Source organism: Fundulus heteroclitus, chromosome 20, assembly GCF_011125445.2.
Source record: "Fundulus heteroclitus isolate FHET01 chromosome 20, MU-UCD_Fhet_4.1, whole genome shotgun sequence".
Classification (NCBI taxonomy): domain Eukaryota; kingdom Metazoa; phylum Chordata; class Actinopteri; order Cyprinodontiformes; family Fundulidae; genus Fundulus; species Fundulus heteroclitus.
In genome coordinates, this window is record NC_046380.1 from 2,506,828 (window position 1) to 2,527,148 (window position 20,321).

Sequence of the window (20,321 nt, forward strand, 5' to 3'; positions counted from 1 at the left end):
CCCTGATGGTGAACTCCTCTAAACGTGACGCCTCCTCCTCCTCTTCCTCTTCCTCCTCCTCCTCCTCCGTCTGCAGGACTCGCCGCTGAAGGCGGTGCAGATGCTGTGGGTGAACCTCATCATGGACACGCTGGCCTCTCTGGCTCTGGCCACCGAGCCGCCCACCGAGTCGCTGCTGCTGCGCCGGCCGTACGGCCGCGACAAGCCGCTCATCTCCCGCACCATGATGAAGAACATCCTGGGCCACGCCGTCTTCCAGCTCATCATCATCTTCACGCTGCTGTTTGCAGGTCAGCCTCCCCCCCCTCCCTGCTGACGGCGCCGGCCCGGCCCAGAGTATATTCACAGGTTCTGGTTCTTGTTCCTCAGGAGAGAAGTTCTTCGACATCGACAACGGCCGCAACGCTCCCCTGCACTCGCCGCCGTCGGAGCATTACACCATCGTGTTCAACGTGTTCGTCATGATGCAGCTCTTCAACGAGATCAACGCCAGGAAGATCCACGGCGAGAGGAACGTCTTCGAGGGCGTCTACAGGAACCCCATCTTCTGCAGCGTGGTCCTGGGCACCTTCGCCCTGCAGGTAGGCCCGCCAGCACCAGCAGCCTCCCAGCTCTTCTTCTGCGTCTGGAAAAAAAAACAAACGCATCAGTCAGCACGGCGGGAGGGATCCACCACCGTCTGCAGGAGGTCCGTCCTGTGGAGATCATCAGACTAACGGTCGTCTCACGCCAACATGGCCGCTCCTCCTCTGCTGTTCTTCTTCTGCTGCTTTATTATTCATAGAACACTTTAAAACAACCGCAGCTGCATGAACAATCAGGAGCTTTACCAACAAAGAAGAGTTTTAACAGTGAACAAAGCAGGTTTATCTCCTCTGGTCCTACCGGACCTCCAGAACCTGAGGCACCGAGCAGCAGAGCTAAGATGGGTCTGGACCATGCAGACCTTTTAAAAAAACAAATAACATGAAGTTTAGTTATTAAATCACCTGAAACATGAACACATATTCAGCTGCAGCTGTTAACAGATCAGAACCAGGAGGGAAACCCAGACGTCCCTCTACCATCAGATTAAAGTAAGTGGACCCGACCCAAAGAACCCGGATGGAGTCGGTTCTGAAAGTGTCGGTAGAAAAACTGCTGGAAAATGTAGAAATGTGAGTTTGGATTTATGTAGAACTTTGGATTCAAGAAAATTTATAAAAAACTTGAAACTTTTCACCAAATTAATTTTTTACATCATTATCCACAAATATCAACATCCAGTCCATCCTCTTTTTTTTTTCCTTTTTTTTTTAACGTCAAAATAGACATGAAAGGTCGTTTCTTTAACGATGACAACGTATTTCCTACAGTAGATCTTTATCTAAAATGATAACTTGTCTTTTTTCTAAAGGCCAAGCAACACTTTTTATTTAAGGTGGACTGAAGGAAAAATGTCTGTTTAGACGGTGAAGGCTGCTGGTCTAAAAGGAACTGAGATCTCAGAAAAGAACAGAACGCAGACCTGAAAAATGGACGTCTGTTTGGGACAGCAGCAGAATCGGTTCTGGTCCTGAACCCGACTGACCCATCAGAACCTGACCCGGCGCCGTGTCCCTGTCGCCCTCAGATCATCATCGTGCAGTTCGGAGGGAAGCCGTTCTCCTGCGCGCCGCTCACCATCGACCAATGGCTGTGGTGCGTCTTCATCGGCATCGGCGAGCTGCTGTGGGGACAGGTGAGCGCCGGCCCGTTTCCACGGGAACCCGACCGGTCCGCTTAGAGAAGAACCAGAGGCCTGGTTGGACCTCTGCTCTGATCCAGCAGATTATTCAGCCTCTTCCCAGAACTATGAAACATTTAAATGACGGTTCTGGTGCTGCTGCGGTCCCACCGGGCCCGGTCCGTCAGGCAGAACCAGGACACAGCGTGTTCTGAACGGACCTCTCTCTCCCGTCCTCAGGTGATCTCCGCCGTGCCGACCCATCACCTGAAGTTCCTGAAGGAGGCGGGTCACGGCATCACCAAGGAGGAGATCCACAAGGAGGACATGACGGAGGACACGGACGAGATCGACCACGCCGAGATGGAGATGAGGAGGGGCCAGATCCTCTGGTTCCGAGGCCTCAACCGGATCCAGACTCAGGTAAACCCCATCAGAACCGTCGGTACCTCTCTGCTCTGCTTCTGTGGTGTGAAGCAGTAAAAACGCTTTTTGTTCTTCTAACCGAGGAAAGTAAAAGTATTAAGATCCAAACGGACTCTGCAGGGTGAGACCCGAGGATGGCGGTTCTGGTCGGTCTGACCAGAACCACGTTTATAATATACGTCCTTCTAATCCGATGATTCCTGCTGCCGAGGAGGAAGACATGCCGGTTCTGGTCCAGAGCTTTGGTTCTGTTAATTTCACACTCTGCTGCTGATCTGCAGCCCAGAACCTCTTCATTAAAACGCTCAAATTGAAGAACATCAGGCGGCGACCCAGAGGACCGATCAGAACCGAAGCAATTAAAACCAACCTGGACTTTAACCCGTCGCTGGTTCTGAGAGCCCGTAGAACCCGTTTTCCTCCAGTAGGTTTAATTATCATCCTCAGCAGGTCCAGTCGGTCCAGTTCTGTCCCCGCTGGCTTCATTAACCTCCACGTCCAGAACCGTCTGTCCAGAACCGAGCCAGACTTTTTTTAAACAGCTGGTACAGGAAATGCTCGCTGATGCCGCTTCAGTTCAGGCTGTTTACCAAGAACCGGGTTCAGGTTCTGGTTCTGTTCAGTAAGCCGGTCAGTAACTGGGTCTCTAGTTGATTCTAGTCGGTCAGCGCCTTCGATGCAACCTGAGCAAGCATATGGCAACAGTGGGCAGGAACCTCCCCCTTTGAACAGAAGCAAACCGTCAGCAGAACCAGAACCTAAAGAACCACAGGTGCCGGTCACATGATGAGATGTTCATTAAAAAGTTGATTTCTTTCAGTAACTCCATCCAAAAAGAGAAACTTCTATATTATATACATTCATCACAGACATTTCAAGTGTTTATTTATTTTAATTTGGATGACTTTTAACTGAGAACTAATGAAAACCCAAATTCAGCCTCTCTGAAAATTAGAATATTGTGAAAAGGTCCAATACTGACGACACCTGGTGCCACGCCCTCATCAGCTGATTACCTCTAAATGAACGTGGATCTAAAGGAGGAATCAACATTTTACAGACGGTTCTAACTTGGCTCCCAGGAGGTGGGAAAACGACCCGGTTCTTTTTTTGAAGAACCAGAACCGACTCCAGCGCCGGTTCAGAACTGGAACCAGCCAAACGCAGAGAGACCGGCCCAGGCGTACCTTCTGTTTCAGAATTAAAGGCATGCTGAGATGGAGAGTAGTAGGAGAACGTAGCAGAGGAGAGAACGCTGTGATGCTCAGGAGAACCTCGGCTGCGGAGGAGGAACCCTCCAGAACGTTTCAGGAGACGAGTAGCAGGAATCTGCTGAAGCTCTCACCTGAGAGACCAGGACGCCTTTCCTCTGCTGCCGTCAGTAATTAGGTTCTTATCTGGGCCCGTGGTTCTGTTCTCTAATCCGGCGTTGCTCGGCGCCACGCCTCAGCAGTCAGACACAGAGGAGGAATAATTTCTACAAGCTGAAGCTTTATCTGCTCTTCCTGCTCTGCTTCCCAGCAGCCGTCCCCATGAAGGCCGTCTCTCAATCACAACGTTCCTCCATGGTTCCTCCTTCCTCTTCTGCCTCCATCTTTGTTTCTCTCTCGTGGTTTTTCTTCACATATTGTCCAAAAACTCTCTTTTTCCCGCCTCCATCAGGAGTTTTTCCTTTAGTTAATGAACCGAGGGAATAACTTTAGAGCTTTCTGCCACACTTCCCTGTTATCTGCAGAAAACCGGTGTTTTAAGTGTTTTATGGTTTCACCAAATAACGCAGAGTAGCAACTTCATCTGAACTTTTCCACGTTTTATGGTAAAAACCTGAACAGTGTCCTCCTCCACCAGCTCCCAGCATCTACGCTCTGAGAACAGTCAGGGTGGATAGAAAGCATCTGTGAGCATCAGTCAGGCTACTTTGACTAGGCCATTTGATCTGAGGCATCCCATAATAGCTCAGGCTGCAGGTTCAGGCTGGTTCTCCTGCTGGAAGGAGAACCAGCCTGAACCTGCAGCCTCTAACAGGTTCTCCTCCAGGATGGTCCCTCAGCATGACGCTGCCACCACCAGGCTTCTCTATGAGGACGTTGTTCAGGTCTCTCCACTGCGCTGCAGTAGTTATACGGGATAAATAAAGACACGCCTCACAGTTTACAGCATTTATTTAAGGAAAACATCATTTTTTCTTCCACTGCCTCATTAATTTGTAGCATTTTATGGGTTTGCAGCCGGTAAATGCTGCTGATGGAGGGAAGCTGTGCTGGGTTTTCTGTCTCTGACTTCCTGATCTTTAACTCTCTGTCTTCTCCCCCGCCTGCAGCTGCTGTCCTCTCGCTCTAACTCTGCTGTCCCTCCCTCAGATGGACGTGGTCTATACCTTCCAGACGGGCCAGGCGGCGGTGCCCGGCGCCCTGCGCCGCCAGCCGTCCGTCGTCAGCCAGCACAATGACACCACCGCCGCCAAAACTCTCTCTAGCCCCACCCACGTAGGGCTTAGCTCCTCCTCCCTCAGCAACTCGGCGGGGGCAGCGCCCCCTGCTGCTGCTTCCTCCTCCACTGCAGGCAGTGAGTCTGTGACTGGAGGCCAGCTCACAGCGCCCGCCTCAGGCTGGACTTTGTTTAACCTGCATGAAGCTGCGTCTGCGTGTCCTCTGATCAGCCGGCAGCAGTCAGGACACCCCCCCCCCCCCCCCCCCCCACACTAAAACCACAGCAGCAGCTCCTCTGATCCCAGAACCGGGCCCACTGCGTTCAAAGGATCCGCTTTAGCCTCGATCTGCAGCCTGTAGTCGGTTCCTGCAGTGCTGAGGTACAAAAGTACCAAAGAGCAGAACGTCTTAGTTTGAAAGGTGAAAAACCCAGAAAATGTGCTGCAGCCACCAGAACAAGGGAACTAAAATATGCTGGTGAAGATTCTCAGTCATCCAGGTCATGGTCATTCCAAAAAAAGGTCAAAAACAAAGCAACTGGACTTGTTTTACGTAGTTCAACTACGTAAAACAAGTCCAGTTGCTTTGTTTTTGACCTTTTTTTGGAAGGGAACTAGAAGCAAGTAAAAGTTTCTTGAAATTGGTGTATTTGTCCTTGATGTGAGACGGTAAATAAGGTGATCTGCCAGTGAAATAAGATTTTAGCATTTAAAGTAGGAACAACTCTTCATCTTATTCCAAGTGAATCGTTAATTATCTGATTTTAGGGGTCAAAACACTCAGATAATCGTATTTGCTGCTCTAATCGAGGACAAATCCTCTCATTTCCAGTAAAGTTTACTTCCCTTTTCTTTAGTGATGCAGGATGACACCTGTCCAACATGTCTGACCTGCCGGGTTGCTGCTGCGGTCAGAGGACATGCAGACCGCCTCTGTTTCCTCTGCTTCATCTTCATCTCTCACTTTCTGCCTCCTCCTCGTCTCAGTCGGCCTGCATGCTCTGGACCCTTCAGCACGTAACCACCTGGAGAAGAAGACAGGAAGGCTTCTGATTGGTTGATTGTTGGAGCTAAACGAGTCCATAAATCTGTGTAGTTGCTGCGTGTTTGGCCCTGAGATGACGACGGTTTAAATCTGTGCCACCAGCGTTTAAACTCCGTGTCCTGGGCTGCAGCTCCCCTGTGGTTCTGCAGCGCAGCTTTGAACTGCAGGTTATTAATTATAATGAGTGTTTGCTGGTGCGTGTAAATCAGGGCGATCAGCTGCAGCCTCACTGGCTTCATCAGAGGACAGAACCGGATTAGGAACCGAACGGGGAAACGTCAGGAACTCTGCTGGTCTGATTTCTGATTATCAGGTTACAAACTGCCGGTAGTTTGTGCTCCAGACAGGAAAAACAAAATGGTTTCAGGTTTAAATCTCTGAGAAGTTTATTTACGGTGAATATAAAACCAGTTTAGGTGGAAGTGTGACTGCTCAGAGGTCCGACTGTCCGTTGACCCGGAAAATAACCGGATATTAGTCGGGATTTGCCTCGGCCTCCATGTTTCTGATGAATCAGATGATCCTGATCAGGATGAGTGGAGGCTTCACTGTTTTAGCCAGGAGGGATTTTAAACTGCAGGAAAATGAACAAACAAAGAAAGACAGCAGGAAGATTCTGAATCCAGTTCAGAACTGGTCGGCGTGTCTTGGTTCTGGTTCGGACCTCTTAATCTCTCTATGTGGGCGTTCTTATGCTCTGAGTTAAAATAGCTGCATCACTGTTGGCATCAATGCTGACATGTTGAAAACCATTTTATGAGGTTCTATTGCTGGATTAATTTGTGTTGGGGTAACCATTGAGAAACCGTTGCTACTTCTGGACGGGGTGCATTCATTTTGTTGTAATATCACAGCCTTGTATTTTAATTAAATTAATTTTTCTGCCATAATTAAGGCTGGTTGTTGTTGTTTCTATGTTTTATGAAGGTTCCTTAGTGGCCAGACAATGTTTAGCCACGGTTCCAGTTTCAAGTATCCAGCGTGCTAAGTTAAATCTTCATCAGCGCGGACAGAGCATTTGCATAGTGTTGAATGAGATTAAGCAACATTTTCATTGGGTGACATTTAGGTAGTAGGTTGTCGGTTCTGCAGCAGCGGTGCACGTGTACTGCTCACAGGCAGCAGGAGCTAGCTGGTAGTTAGCGTCATGTCCTAAAGGTCCGCAGCAGCTGGAGATCGGCTCGTTTATCCGACGCTGAGGCTGGAAGGTTTCCCTCAGTGACGCCGTGTCTTTGTGTATGTAATCAGTTTTTTTGTACGTTTTACTGGTGCTTTTATTCTAGGCTAGGGTGGGTTTAGGACTGAGGAGCCAGTTAGGGCCGGTTATGTAGGGAGAGGACATGAACGCGGTCCTCAGTAAGTATTTAAAACACGAGGCCTCACACATCACCACGAGCAGTTTTCCTCCATCGTTCCTTTGTTGTGTGAATTGTTGTGTTCTGTGGTTTTGAACCGGACCCCCCCCCCCCCCCCCCCCCCCCCCCCCCCACCACCACACATCTCCCATCAGCCCCGCTGCCTGTTGACGTGTTGTTGTTGGTGGAGACCCTGCAGCTCTGGCCGCTGCTGACCCCCCCTCCTCTCTCTCTGTTTCAGATTAAGGTGGTGAACGCGTTCCGCAGCTCCGTCTATGACATGGAGAGTCCACATTCCCGTAGCTCCATCCATAGCTTCATGGCCCACCCTGAGTTTGTGCCGCAGTCTGAGGAGGAGGCGGCTCGGATCAGCAGCATCACAGAGGAGGGGGGAGAGGACAGCGACGAGATCGAGGCCCTCCCCTGATCCAGCAAGTTCTCCATCGGCGCTCCTCCTCCTCCTCCCCCTCCTCTTCATCACCTCCAGTCACCCACCAGCTGATTGTCACCCCGAGGAGGGGACTCACCCCGTCACCCCCATGCCCACGCCGTCTCCATCCTGACGTTGCTCCGTCTGCTCCTCCATCAGCGCCGCCGGGGGGCGGAGCCTCCTCGCCAGGAAGAGTCCGCCGGTTCAAACGCTCCTCCTGTTTTCGCCTCTGCATGCTGTGGTGCATTGTGGGAAGACACGCCGGCGCGCTGTCCAGGCAGGACTCGCTGTCCGACCATCGTTCCACCCGGCCGGGTTCTGCTCCCCTCTGACCCGGTCCGCTCGTGTAAAGCCGATGCATGTTTGATTAATTGTTGTCGAGTCGCATGATGAGTTGAACTGCTTGGGAAACCGTCTCTGTTCAGAGCTCCGCCCACTTCCTGTCTGTCCCACCAATCACATGAAGGAACCGTCAGGCCGACCCTGATGGTCGAAACGGGCCGCTGGCCTCTTCACTACAGCCCATTAAACACTAACTGCCCCCCCCCCCCCCCCCCCCCCCCCCCCCCCCCCCCCCCCCAACAGAGGTTCTGGCTCCGCCTCCTTCGTCTCCTCCCATCGCCCCAGACGGACACGGCGCGCCGGTTCTGTCGGCGCCGGCTCGCTCCAGCGAACAGGAAGTGGAGCCGTGAACAGAGTCTGGCGAGCGTCTGGCTGCAGACATCCGGATCCGTTTCTGAATGAAGGCTTGAGGTTCTGGAGCGGGGGGGGGGGTCCGGTCCGGTCCGGTCCGGTCTGCAGCCAGCCGCTCCTGGATCGTCTGCCGTCGTTTCTCCTCCCCCGTTTGTCTGAGCTGTCAGTGACATCACGCGGCCAGCGGCGGCGCCGGTGACGCCGCTGCGCCGCGTGGGACGGGCGTCGCCGTGGAGACCGCGCCGAGGTTTATGGGAGACTGATGATGTCACCAGTCGGCCTGTAGAGTTGAATCCACTGTGTCCCCGCCGCTCCGCTGGGCGCCGCGTCCCTTCAGGCCGCCGCCGGCCTCCCAGCGGCGCCACGCGCTACTACTGCCATATTTTCCATGACTCGGTTAACACCCCCCCCCCCCCCCCCCCAACCAGATTTTTCTAAGTACTCAGAGCCATATTTTCTAGGATGTTGTTTTCTGTCATCGTCCCTGAGGCCCCCGCCGGCCCCCGGCCCCCGGCCCCCCCAACACGACCAAAAAGAGGAGAAACGCTTCAGTTGTCACTGCCGAACCACGTTTGAAGGACCTCTCCGATGTTTACATGAGAAGCGCTTTGACCCCCCCCCCCCCCCCCCCCCATCCCTTCCTTTCCTCGATCTTTAACTGAGTAGGAAACCTTTCTTGCATGGTGTTCATATAAAAATCTATGTTTTGTTCATTTTTTACGATTCTTCTGTATTTTTATATTAAGTACTTTTTAATATTTTGCAGACGTATGAATCTGTGTACAGGCTGAGGAGTTTGGTGAGCGTCCAGAACCTGAATCTGCCGTGGACTCTGTTTTTACAGCTAACTCTGCCACGTGTCACCTGACGTTAGGGCTCCCAGACCTGCAGTGACTTGTTTACTTCCTGTTGGCTGTTCACTGACTTCCTGTTGGCTGTTCACTGACTTCCTGTTGGCTGTTCACTGACTTCCTGTTGGCTGTTCACTTCCCATCAGCCCCTCTGGCTCCGGTTTGGTTCCTTTAACGCGTAAACGGATCCGACATCAAACAGGAATGTTGTCGTTTGTTCACTGGGTCATATTGTGTTCGGCTCCAGGCTCCGTCTCACGTCCAGAACCCGCCGGCGGTTCCTCAAACAGAACCCCCCCCCCCCCCAGCTGGGTCAGTGGTCTGCTTACGGTCTCTGTGGGACTCCGGATCAGAGCTGGACCCGATGACCAACGCCTGAGGTTAGCATTTAGACCCGATCACATTTCAAACGCTTGGTTCTGGGCCTGTCGAAGAGTTCTGGGCCCAACAGAACCCTTTTAGTCTCATCACGACTCGGACATGATTGACGGCGTCCAGACGGACCTCCCAGCTGCCCCCCCTCTGTGGCGGGAATCAGAACCCAAGTACAGAACTCCAGATTATCCTTTTACAGGAAATGAAACCTTCCTCCTGTCACAGGGGATGAGAACCGGGTTGGGCCAGGTCCAGAACCTCCTCCAGGACTCAGACTAATTCAGCAAACCCGGTTCCTCCTTTAGATTCTGACTAAAGGAGGCCTGGACCCGGAGCCTGGAGCGGGACACGAGGTGCCGCTGCCTTCTGAAGGGCGGGGCTGTTCCAGCCCTCTGACATCACTTCCTCTTCCTGCTGAGCTCCTGCACCCGACCAGCAGGCGGCGCCGCTGTAAATAATGTCGCTCAACCAACGAGGCGAAACAGGAAGTGGGAGAGGGGGCAATCAGCCAATCGTCACCCAGCATAGCTTTAAGATTGTTCTGCCAAAGTCGCCCCCCCCCCCCCCCCAGGATTGTCCCTCTGCGCTTGCCGTAGCCTCACCGTGGCGCCGCAGCGCCCCGATGACCCGGCACCAGACTTTAGCCTCAGTTTCCCATCATCCTCTGCAGAACCAACTGGACCGTCACATCTTTACATTCCTCATATATTTATCTTTGATATGTATGTGTGAATATATATCAGACGTAAATATTAAGGCAGAAAAATCCGGTTCTCTGTTTGGACTTTGTTGCAAAAAAAAAAAAAAAAAAAAGACTGAAAGTTTTAGTTTCTGTAATTACTATGATAGCCAGTTATAGGCGTTGGTGTTATTTTTGTATAAACATGATATCATCTATGTGGCATGCATGACATATATACAGACTTTGGTGGTTTAAAGCAATATGTCCGACCTGGTGCGACTGGTTCCGTCGTGTTCTGTGTAGCCAGAAAAAAACCCAACAAACAAAAAAAAAAAAAAAAAAAAAGCCAGAAAAAAGAACCTGCAGCTGTTCGGTATCCGTGTTCAATGTTCTGTGTTCTGCATGTTTTAGTACGGAGTGAAACATCCCGAATGTTGACCCGTTTCCACGCCAACACACACACACACACACAGCCATGTTTCACCGCTCCCATCACCCCCATCACAGCCCTCAGGTTTACAGACCGGCCCTGAACGCATCACGGCTTCATCTCACCGCAAAACCATCTGGATCCGGGTCCAAACAGTCCCAGCAACAGAACCGCGTTACATTCAGTCAAATTAGAGTCTAATTAATCAAATTATCTGCTGATTGGTGCTTAATGTGTTAATCGGGTCTAATAGATTGGTCCAGAACTTCTCAGAACCTTTTTCTGTCAGGAAAGTTCTCATGATTGGGGATCCGAACCGGTTCGTCTTGCTTCAGGTGTCACACCGGATCCTGACACGCTCCAGAATCCGGTGTGACACCGGTTTAAACGGCAGCCGGTTTCTCTCCAGCAGTAAAACGGTTTGGGCCGTGAAGGCAGCGTGTCCCGTCTGTCCAGAACATTTGAAAAGGTTCAGGTTTTTGTTTTAGTTGGTGTGAATGTTTAAACCTCTGAAGCTCCCAGGCGTCCTGGAAAAGGGGGAAAAGCTCAGCAAATGCTCCAAGTTAAGATGCCAATGAAATTATTATTATTATTAGGGCTTTATTATATATATTGTTGGTAAATTAAAGCTGATCCAGTCAGAAATAAATGTCCTTTGGAAAATAAAAGCTTGTATGTCCTGCTTCATGTTGGCTCAGACTGTTTCATTCAAAGCTTCTTTCATCTGATCACACCATCCACATTAGCTGCTCTGCAGCGCCACCATCTGCCTGCGGCCTGCTGCTGCAGAGGCCTCCGTGTTTGGGCTCGGTTCTGGTTCTGGGCCGTGGTTTGGATCGTTTTGGGACCAGACGTCCTGTGCTTCCCCCTGTGTGTGTGTGTGTGTGTGTGTGTGTGTCCTCCCTCCTTCACTCGCATCCCGTCTGTTCGTCTCGTCGTCCTGTTTGCTTTGATCTATGCAACAGACTGGTCCCTTTCTCCTCCTCTTCCTCTGCTCCTCTTCCTCCCTGTCGGCTCATCTCATTGGTTCTGTGACCTTCAGCTCTCTGTACAGACAGAAGCGCGACACGTGCACGCTCCCGGATGTGTGTGTGTGAACGCACTCCTGGTTTTTCTTTACTCTTTTGTAAGATACGATCATGTGGAATGCCCTGGTCTTAGTGTCATGTCGTTTGAACAAAAGATGATAATCAAGCAACTGAGAACAAGTTGTTACATAAATATATATATATATATAATATATATAAATATATACAAATCTATATACATAAAAATAAAGCCATTGAAATTTGAAATAAAACTGTTGGTTTGTGATTCTTTTTGCAGATAATAGACTTTTAGCTTCTTAGTGGTGAATAAATGCTGCTGACAGAGATGGTCTCCAGGACTTTCTGGGAAAATTTGTTCTGTTATCTGAGAGATTCATAAAAACCTTTTTTAGACAAACGGAGCACAGCCGTGTTCAACCTGGAACATTTATTTAACTTCCCCCCCCCCCCAGTTACAGTCAGGTACAAAGGTTCCTACACAGCCTGTTACTAATCCCCCTTTTTTCAATGGGAGCAAAATGTATGGAGTCAGAAAAGGGTCAAAATTATTTAAATAATTTTGACCCTTTTCTGACTCCATATATTGTAGCATAAATTTGTTCTTAAACACTGGAGTAGTTCAGATGATTTTAAAATTCAACATGTTAACTTCACTAGTGTTGGAATTTTGAAAAAATAAAATTAATACTGGTAATTTTTTTTTTATTAGCTGTCCTCCCTTAAATACAAATTACATCAGTTTTTTTTTTGTTTTTGTTTGTTATTTAACAGTTGCCTGATCAACTGGTTCCCTTATATAGGATTTTCTTTTTGACCAATCTGTATAATCTGATTTAATTTGACTTTGGAAAGTGCCTTGAGATGACATGTTTCATGAACTGGTCCTATATAAATAAAACTGAATGAGGGTGATGGGGTAGACTTCCCCTAAACTAGAGCTGAATGTCAGGATTATTCTGCCCTGAATCATTTCAGATCAGGTAATTCCATCTTTTAGGCATTCCCGGGGCTTTCAGGCCCAAACGGGCTCTGTTAAAAACAGATTCTAGCTCCTGTTCCTGTTCCCTTTCACTGGGTCAACAGTAAAAACTCTATCATGGGAGGAAAGAAGCTTCAGACTGCTGCGGTGAATTCGGACATCCTTTATCTCTGACGTCATTACGTGACGGAAACATGGAGGATGGAGTCAGATCCGGGCCTACAGCCTTCTGGACATGAACTACAAAGTGCCGCTCATTTATCTCCAGACATGTTAATTAATTTCTGTGAGTTGAGCTGTGCTGATATGTCATGTCACGCAATGGATTGTGGGATACCTAAAGGCTTCTTGGCGCTGGTAATGGACGTTGCTGTGTTCCTAGGCAAACCCAGCCACAGGAGGGAGCATTTCAGGCTCCTTCCTCACTGACTGCACCATTCGGACAGTCAGTGAGGAAGTGGCTCTATAAGGGTATTCAGATGGAGACCATGTCTTCCAGACAGGTGTTTGCTAAAAGAAGTACTCCAGGTGAGACCAGTTCCTTCAGAGTCTGAGTTTTCAGGTGTGTTTGGGATGGAGACCGTTACCTGGAGAAGCAGCATTTAGTTCCTATGCTCCGCTTATCTGGAACAAACTTCCAGAAAACTGTAAAAGTGCGGAAAGCCTGAGTTCTTTTAAATCAAGATTAAAACCACATCTGTTTAAAATTGCCTTTGACTGTTCTAGTTAAACAGTTTTACTGTTTTTAATGTTCTTTTTTGTTACTACATTCTATCCCTACTTGCTTTTATTCTATTTTCTATCTACATTTTATTATTTTGCTATATCTTAATCATGTAAAGCACTTTGTATTGTCTTGTACTGAATTGTGCTATATAAATAAATTTGCCTTGCCTTGCCTTACCTGTGGCATCCCTGAGAGGCCGGGCTCCACCAGATGTCTCTCTGGAGCTCTATGTTCACAATAATCAGTCAGACATGATTGTTTTTCATAGAGTAATATTGTGGAAAAAGACTGATAGGGTTATTTATAATAACCCTATCAGTCTATCTTTGTATTATCATACAAAGAAAACCACACAAACACAAGTTTAGACTTTTCTGCAGAGAAGAAGGAAAAGCGCCAGACGGAGAATCATTTTCCCTTGAATGTCTGCACTACTCCCGACGGGACATTTCTCTCCTCTGCCTTTATTATCAGACATCAATGAAGGTTCAGGAGGTTACATGTGAGTCGGTATAGAAAGAGGGCTGCGGGTTTATTGGGGTTAGTGATCAGTCACCTGCGAGATGCACTGCTGGATAAGGCAAGACATTCCTTATCTGGGAGAACCAGTTGTTCTCCTCTGTCTAAAGTTAAATCAGCAGAACATTCCTGCAAACCAGCTATTGAAACAGACCAAATTCCTGTAACTTAATGAAAATAAAATGATTACATTCATATTTCTCTAACAAAGACAAATTCCCTTACCAATTGTTAGAGATTATGAGATTATAGAGACTGGACTGCTATATCAGTTTCCATGGAAATTACAGATAAACGGACTCTGGAGACAAAGAGCCTGACATGCTTAGACTGGACAGAATGGCTGATTGGGGGAAAACGTGTCAGTTAGGACACGTCTGCATTAGAGCATGATCTTCTCCACCAATGTGATGAATGGAACACTGATATCATACTGTGCCCTGATTGGGTGTAACGCAATAGGTCCTACATAATGTCTGTGTGAGGAATGAACAGGGCTCTCTGTGGCGTCCGGAAATCTGCCGTCAAGTTGTTTATGAGAACCCAGTACTGAAGCTGTAAACTGTGCCTTTTAGATTAAATATGGTGAAGAGGTCTGCAATAGAAACACCACATTATTCACCACATACTGGGGTGACCACAGCCTGGTCAATATAACAGAATAAAGGTCTGTTGTAAACAGTTGTTTCTATATATCTAAGTCTGCCAGAAAACTGAAAAGCTCAGTAGGTTAAATCGTCTGGAGGAGCCTTGATGTTGGGGCCGGTCCACCAATGTTTGTTTAAATAACGAACATCTGAAATCTCAGTTCTTATGCCCAACATGCTCTAAATATACAGCCGTGTGGCACAAATCTTCTGGCCCCAAGCTCGGATCGTCCAATCAAAATGCTGGAATTGCTCTCGTTATGTTTACGTTCTGCTGGATAATGTGAGACCGTCCAGAGTTGGTTGTCCTTGTTCATTCATTGAAGGATTGATGTGAATATTTTCTGTTCAATTATTGAACAACAATGACTCTCTGACTGTCTTATCCTCACGTTCTGCTCCGTTCATCTTAATCTGCCACACCTGCTGCGGCTCATCACTTCACCTGGGACTCCGCCTCTCTATACCTGCCATTAACAGCCAATCAGCGCAGATCATCTAGCTGCTGATGTAGAGGCTTGGAATTTTGTAGATGTAAAAACCCCGCACAATTTTATTTTTATTATTTGCTTTACATAAAACCCGCCTAAAAAGATACAGGCAGGAAAGTAGCAGGATAATAACAGGAAACTAGACACTGACAGAGCTGAACCTGAACGGTACTGGAGGAGCATCAGAGAGAAGGAGGCATCACCTGAGACCGATAACTGGTTGGAGGAGCTAAAGACCGACCACAGCAATCTCCCAGAGCAAGACTTCCCTCAACACCACCTTCACTTAGACTTAAATAAACTGAAATATCAAAAAAAGCTGATCAGCTGCAGAGCTTTTCTAAAACTGCAGACACACATAACTCCTCTAGAGGGCGCCATATAGACTGGTTACTAACAGGAACCCTGTAAAAAAAACAGGAAACAGTTCAGAAAGTGTCAGAGATTAATGGAGAATCCACCGTGAGGATCACCTTCATCATCACCTTCATCAGCTACTCAGGGCAGACTAACAGTGAACGAGGAGAACAGAGAGAGCTGAGGGACCGAGACGCTGAAACACAGACTGCTGCAGGTGGAAAGACAAGAAAATCAAAGTGAAAGTAAGAGAAGAAAGTTTCTGCAGGAGGGAAACTGACTTCCTGGTTTAACGATCTGTCTGCTGTGTTTTCAGCTTCACTCAGAGACTAAATGGCTTCCAGATTAGAGGAGGATCTCTGCTGTCCGGTCTGTCAGGACGTCTTTCAGGATCCGGTTCTTCTGTCATGTAGCCACAGCTTCTGTAAGGAGTGTCTGAAGAACTGGTGGAGAGAGAAAGCAGCACAAGAGTGTCCAGTTTGTAAGAGAAGATCTTCTAAGGATGAACCACCTTTAGATCTGGCTCTGAAGAACCTGTGTGAGACCTTCCTACAGCAGAGAGACCAGAGAGCTTCAGAGGATCTCTGCAGTCTGCACTCTGAAAAACTCAAACTCTTCTGTCTGGACCATCAGCAGCCAGTGTGTCTCATCTGCAAAGATTCAAAAAAACACATCAACCACAAATTCAGACCCATGGATGAAGCTGCTGAGGATCACAAGAAGAACCTTCAGGAAACTCTGGAACCTTTAAAGAAGAACCTGGAGCTCAGGAAGAAAGTTCTAGAGGAGTTTGATCAGACAGCAGAACACATGAAGGTCCAGGCCCGACACACAGAGAGGCTGATTAAGGAGCAGTTTAAGAAGCTTCATCAGTTTCTAGCAGAGGAAGAGGAGGCCAGGCTGGCTGCACTGAAGGAGGAAGAGGAGCAGAAGAGTGGGATGATGAAGGAGAAGATGGAGGCTCTGAGCAGAGAGATAGCAGCTCTTTCAGACACAGTCAGAGCCACAGAGGAGGAGCTGAGAGCTGAAGACGTCTCATTCCTGCACAACTACAAGGCTGCAGTGGAAAGAGTCCAGTGCTGCCCCCTGCTGGAGGATCCACAGCTGCCCTCAGGAGCTCTGATAGACCAGGCCAAACATCTGGGCAACCTGGCCTTCAACATCTGGAGCAACATGGAGAACATGGTCTCCTACACTCCTCTCATCCTGGACCCAAACACCGCTGGTTCAGAACTCATCCTGTCTGAAGATCTGACCAGTTTGACTTTAGGAGAGAAACAGCAGCTTCCTGATAATCCAGAGAGGTTTGGATCATGGAGTTATTCTGTCCTGAGTTCTGAGGGCTTCAACTCAGGGAACCACAGCTGGGATGTTGATGTTGGAGACGGTGAAGGCTGGATGCTTGGTGTGATACCAGAGTCTGTCCAGAGGAAGGGAATCATAAAGTCTGGAAGGTTGGTTCTATGGTTCTATGAAGGTAAATACTCAGCACTGTTTCCTCCAGCTCCTTTCATGGATCTCTCAGTCCAGAAGAATCTCCAGAGGATCAGAGTGAATCTGGACTGGGACAGAGGAAAGCTGTCCTTCTCTGATCTGGACACTAACTCACACATACACACCTTCACACACACCTTCACTGACAAGATGTTTCCATGCTTCTTCACTGGGGGGAAAGTTAAAATCCTACCGATGAAGATCTCAGTGAGCAAACAGCAGCTCTGATGTTCTCAGCATGAAGAACACAAAGTCCAGATGAAACCTTGATGATATGATTGAAACTCAGTGATTTTAAACAGAATCTTGGAGCTTTTTATTCTGAACTACTTTTAATCTAAAGTTAGTTCTTGGGTTACTTTATATTTTGGGTTATTAATCAAATTTATTTGTAGGTTAATAATTATTGAAATGTTTAGATTTTGTCAGTCAGGAAGAACTGTGGGGGCATTTCTATGAGTAAAGGGACTGTTTAGGACCAGAATGCACTGGGGTGGGTCTATGGTTTTTTTTCCAGAGCAGAAGAAGCTGCAGGAAACAAAAACTGATCTTTGTCTGTTGTTTGCTAAAGTAAATAAATAAACCATAAAAATCTACCTTCAACTTTTAGACATTGGACTTCTTTTTCCTGCGTATGAAATAAACTCTCAGTGCAGCAGTGGCTCGTTGATCATTGATGTTCAATTTCAATTCAATAAAACTTTAATTGGCCCTGAGGGACAATTTCGGTCTCTCAGCAGCACAAACATGAACCCATCAAAAACTGAAAAGACCAACTAGAAATAGTTAAAAAGTCAGTTTTTAAATAAAATCAAAAGCCTCACCACAAATAAATATTGGATGCAATCCATGAAAACACAATCTTACCCACCCATTCTGAAAATCTACACATACAGAGACATATGTGGAGATTATTTTGCTGTCCTTCAAAGGTCCTCTTCATCTAGACGGTCCACTGAGACACTCGTCTGAGAACCAGTAGAGGAAGGCCTTCAGGCTGCCTGGCAGACATCATGCCACACCGAGGTCTGCCTCCAGGTCGTCAGTGATTATAAGTTTTGGAGATATTCTTAAGAGGCTATTTTGAGTTCTATTGTGAAATGAAATACTAATATATTGGACTCCGTAAGAATTGCTAACCCTCAGTTACAAGCTGCCATCACTGACCACGGCTACAACGAGGCAGGGTGACGTGAGGCATGTTTTGATGACTTTGTCAAAGTTGAAGGGATGAAAATGCAAAAGGCCAGATCTAAGATTGACCCCACTCTGCTATTAAGTCCCAATACAGAGAAACTAAAGATGAAACAAGAGACGTTAGCATGGAACGTCTAGATGCTATTTACCTTCTGTAAGAGCTGAAGAAAGACTGGATGTGTTTCACAAGATGTAGAGAACTTTGAACGGTTCATTCAAACCAATAAAAAGCAGTGAAAGAAGGAATTAATAAAACAACTTAAGACCAAGTTGAAATGCTGACAGAAGAGAAAGGTGCTGGGAGGCTGAGCGTTGCTGAAGACGGTGGAATCTCAAACTGATCGAGCTGCTAGAGAAGGAGAACAAAAAGACGAGACAATTTTAACTTAACTCCTAATTCCTGGCCTGACCAGAAGCCTTCCAAAGGTTAACAGCCAGTCTACAATGACATTAATTATTATTGTTTATCTAACAACCTTATAGATTACTGGAGGATGACAAACCCTAACAAAATAAAGTTTGCATGGTTCAGTCCAGCTGATAGGAAGGTGCAACTAATCTAGCTTTAAAGTATGATATTTAACAAACCCCTATTTCTGACCGTTGTCTTATTTTATTGTCATACATTTTGTACAAAGGTAAAATGAATGTCTTGATACCAATAGTAGTCCGATGTAAATAAATGGAACTGGTTTAAGTTTAGGTTGAAACAAAAAGTTATTGAAATTGCAAAGAAAATATTGGACTCACGTGAACTTAAACAAAATGTATTGATTGAAAAGAAAAGTGTATTATGTGTCAAGCTCAATATAACAGTAGAAAAAAGAAAGGGATTACACACACTCCAGTTTGTTGTGAAGCAGATTAAACTAAAAGCCATCCATCCATCCATCCATCCATCCATCCATCCATCCATCCGTCCGTCCGTCTTCTTCCTCTTATCCGGGGTCGGGTCGCGGGGGTAGCAGCTTCAGTAGGGAGGCCTAGACGTCCCTCTCCCCGGCCACTTGGGCCAGCTCCTCAGGAGGAATCCCAAGGCGTTCCCAGGCCAGCCGGGAGACATAGTCCCTCCAGCGTGTCCTGGGTCTTCCCCTGGGCCTCCTCCCGGTGGGACGTGCCCGGAACACCTCACCAGGGAGGCGTCCAGGAGGCATCCTGACCAGATGCCCGAGCCACCTCAACTGGCTCCTCTGGACGTGGAGGAGCAGCGGCTCTACTCTGAGTCCTCCCCGGATGACTGAGCTCCTCACCCTATCTCTAAGGGAGAGCCCAGACACACTACGGAGAAAACTCATTTCAGCCGCTTGTATCCGGGATCTCGTTCTTTCGGTCACGACCCAAAGCTCGTGGCCATAGATGAGGGTAGGAACCAGTGGCGGCTGGCCCATAGGGGGCGCTCGGGGGCTGCCCTCCCTAGATGTGGAGGGGAAAGTCAAAATATATATAGATTTTAAAAGTATTATTAATGTCAGTTTTTACTTAATAGTACGTGGCTACATGTAATAAGAATTATTAAAACACTTCTACTAATTGAGTCTCATTTAACAGTGCATTTCCACCAACAGAACGTATCATTTCTCTTCTTCTACACTTGTGGGGCTGTCACTCAAGGAGCCCTACAAGTGTAGCGAAATAACCAATCGTATACTGTTGCTAGGGAAGATTTATAAATATTTGGCCAATCAGCATCGCCAAAATGAATGGCTTTGGGGCTCCTGGAGTAGTAGCCCTAGCTGCACAGTGATAGGTGCACTTCACGCATGACGTCATGCACTACATCCTGGTAACGGTGGTCGGTATAAACAGTTCTGTTTTCGCTTACCAGCGTGACAAAACGGGTGAATTAGAGCGTACTTTTAGTTTATTTTCGGAATCTAAACAATGCCTACGACTTGCTGTGCTCCCGGTTGCACACAGGGGAATTTCAAATCGTTGGATGTAAGTTTCTGTCGTTTACCGAAGAAAGAAGAAAGAAATGGATAATTTCAATGAAAAGGACGCAGGCAGACAATCCCAATGGACTGTGGGAGCGATCATACTACGACAGAATTTGCAGTCTACACTTCATGTCCGGTAAATACAACTTAATTTTTTATTAATTAAATGCTTATTGTGGAATCGTAGTAATTTTCCGACTTTTAATTTAAATGCATGTACTGGGTTAGGCAGGGAAATCTATTGGCCAGCCCCACCAAGATTTTTTTTCACCAGTCGCCACTGGTAGGAACGTAGATTGACCGGTAAATCGAGAGATTCGCCTTTTGGCTCAGCTCTCTCTTCACCACAACGGACCGGTACAGCGCCCGCTTCACAGCAGACGCTGCACCAATCCGCCTGTCCATCTCCCGCTCCATCTTCCCTTTATTCGTAAACAAGACCCCAAGATACTTGAACTCCTCCACTAGGGGCAGCACATCCTCCCCAACCCGGAGGAGGCACTT

At 47.6% G+C, this 20,321-nt stretch overlaps 3 protein-coding genes across 6 annotated transcripts in view; 2 read left to right on the plus strand and 1 right to left on the minus strand.

Moving 5' to 3' along the window:
- LOC105915796 (plasma membrane calcium-transporting ATPase 2) overlaps positions 1–7,939 on the plus strand; it is a 60,628-nt gene extending 52,689 nt beyond the window's left edge. For 2 of the 4 annotated variants that reach the window (XM_036151763.1, XM_036151765.1), the window contains 6 exons: positions 77–290; positions 370–581; positions 1,613–1,720; positions 1,946–2,128; positions 4,492–4,696; positions 7,201–7,302. In XM_036151763.1, the coding sequence (XP_036007656.1) occupies positions 77–290; positions 370–581; positions 1,613–1,720; positions 1,946–2,128; positions 4,492–4,696; positions 7,201–7,205 (927 nt within the window). In that variant the 3' untranslated portion in view covers positions 7,206–7,302. Of the gene's footprint in view, positions 1–76; positions 291–369; positions 582–1,612; positions 1,721–1,945; positions 2,129–4,491; positions 4,697–7,200 lie in introns of all 4 variants that reach the window. The other 2 variants (XM_036151764.1, XM_036151766.1) reach the window with 1 other exon arrangement.
- LOC118567221 (nuclear factor 7, brain-like) overlaps positions 1–20,321 on the minus strand; it is a 511,141-nt gene that overhangs the window by 405,981 nt on the left and 84,839 nt on the right. The gene's annotated exons all lie outside the window — the stretch shown is intronic.
- LOC118567218 (nuclear factor 7, brain-like) lies at positions 15,225–17,286 on the plus strand. The gene is made up of 2 exons (XM_036151786.1): positions 15,225–15,434; positions 15,506–17,286. Exon 2 carries the CDS (start codon positions 15,523–15,525, stop codon positions 16,909–16,911), a length of 1,389 nt encoding a protein of 462 aa, XP_036007679.1. The 5' UTR covers positions 15,225–15,434; positions 15,506–15,522; the 3' UTR covers positions 16,912–17,286.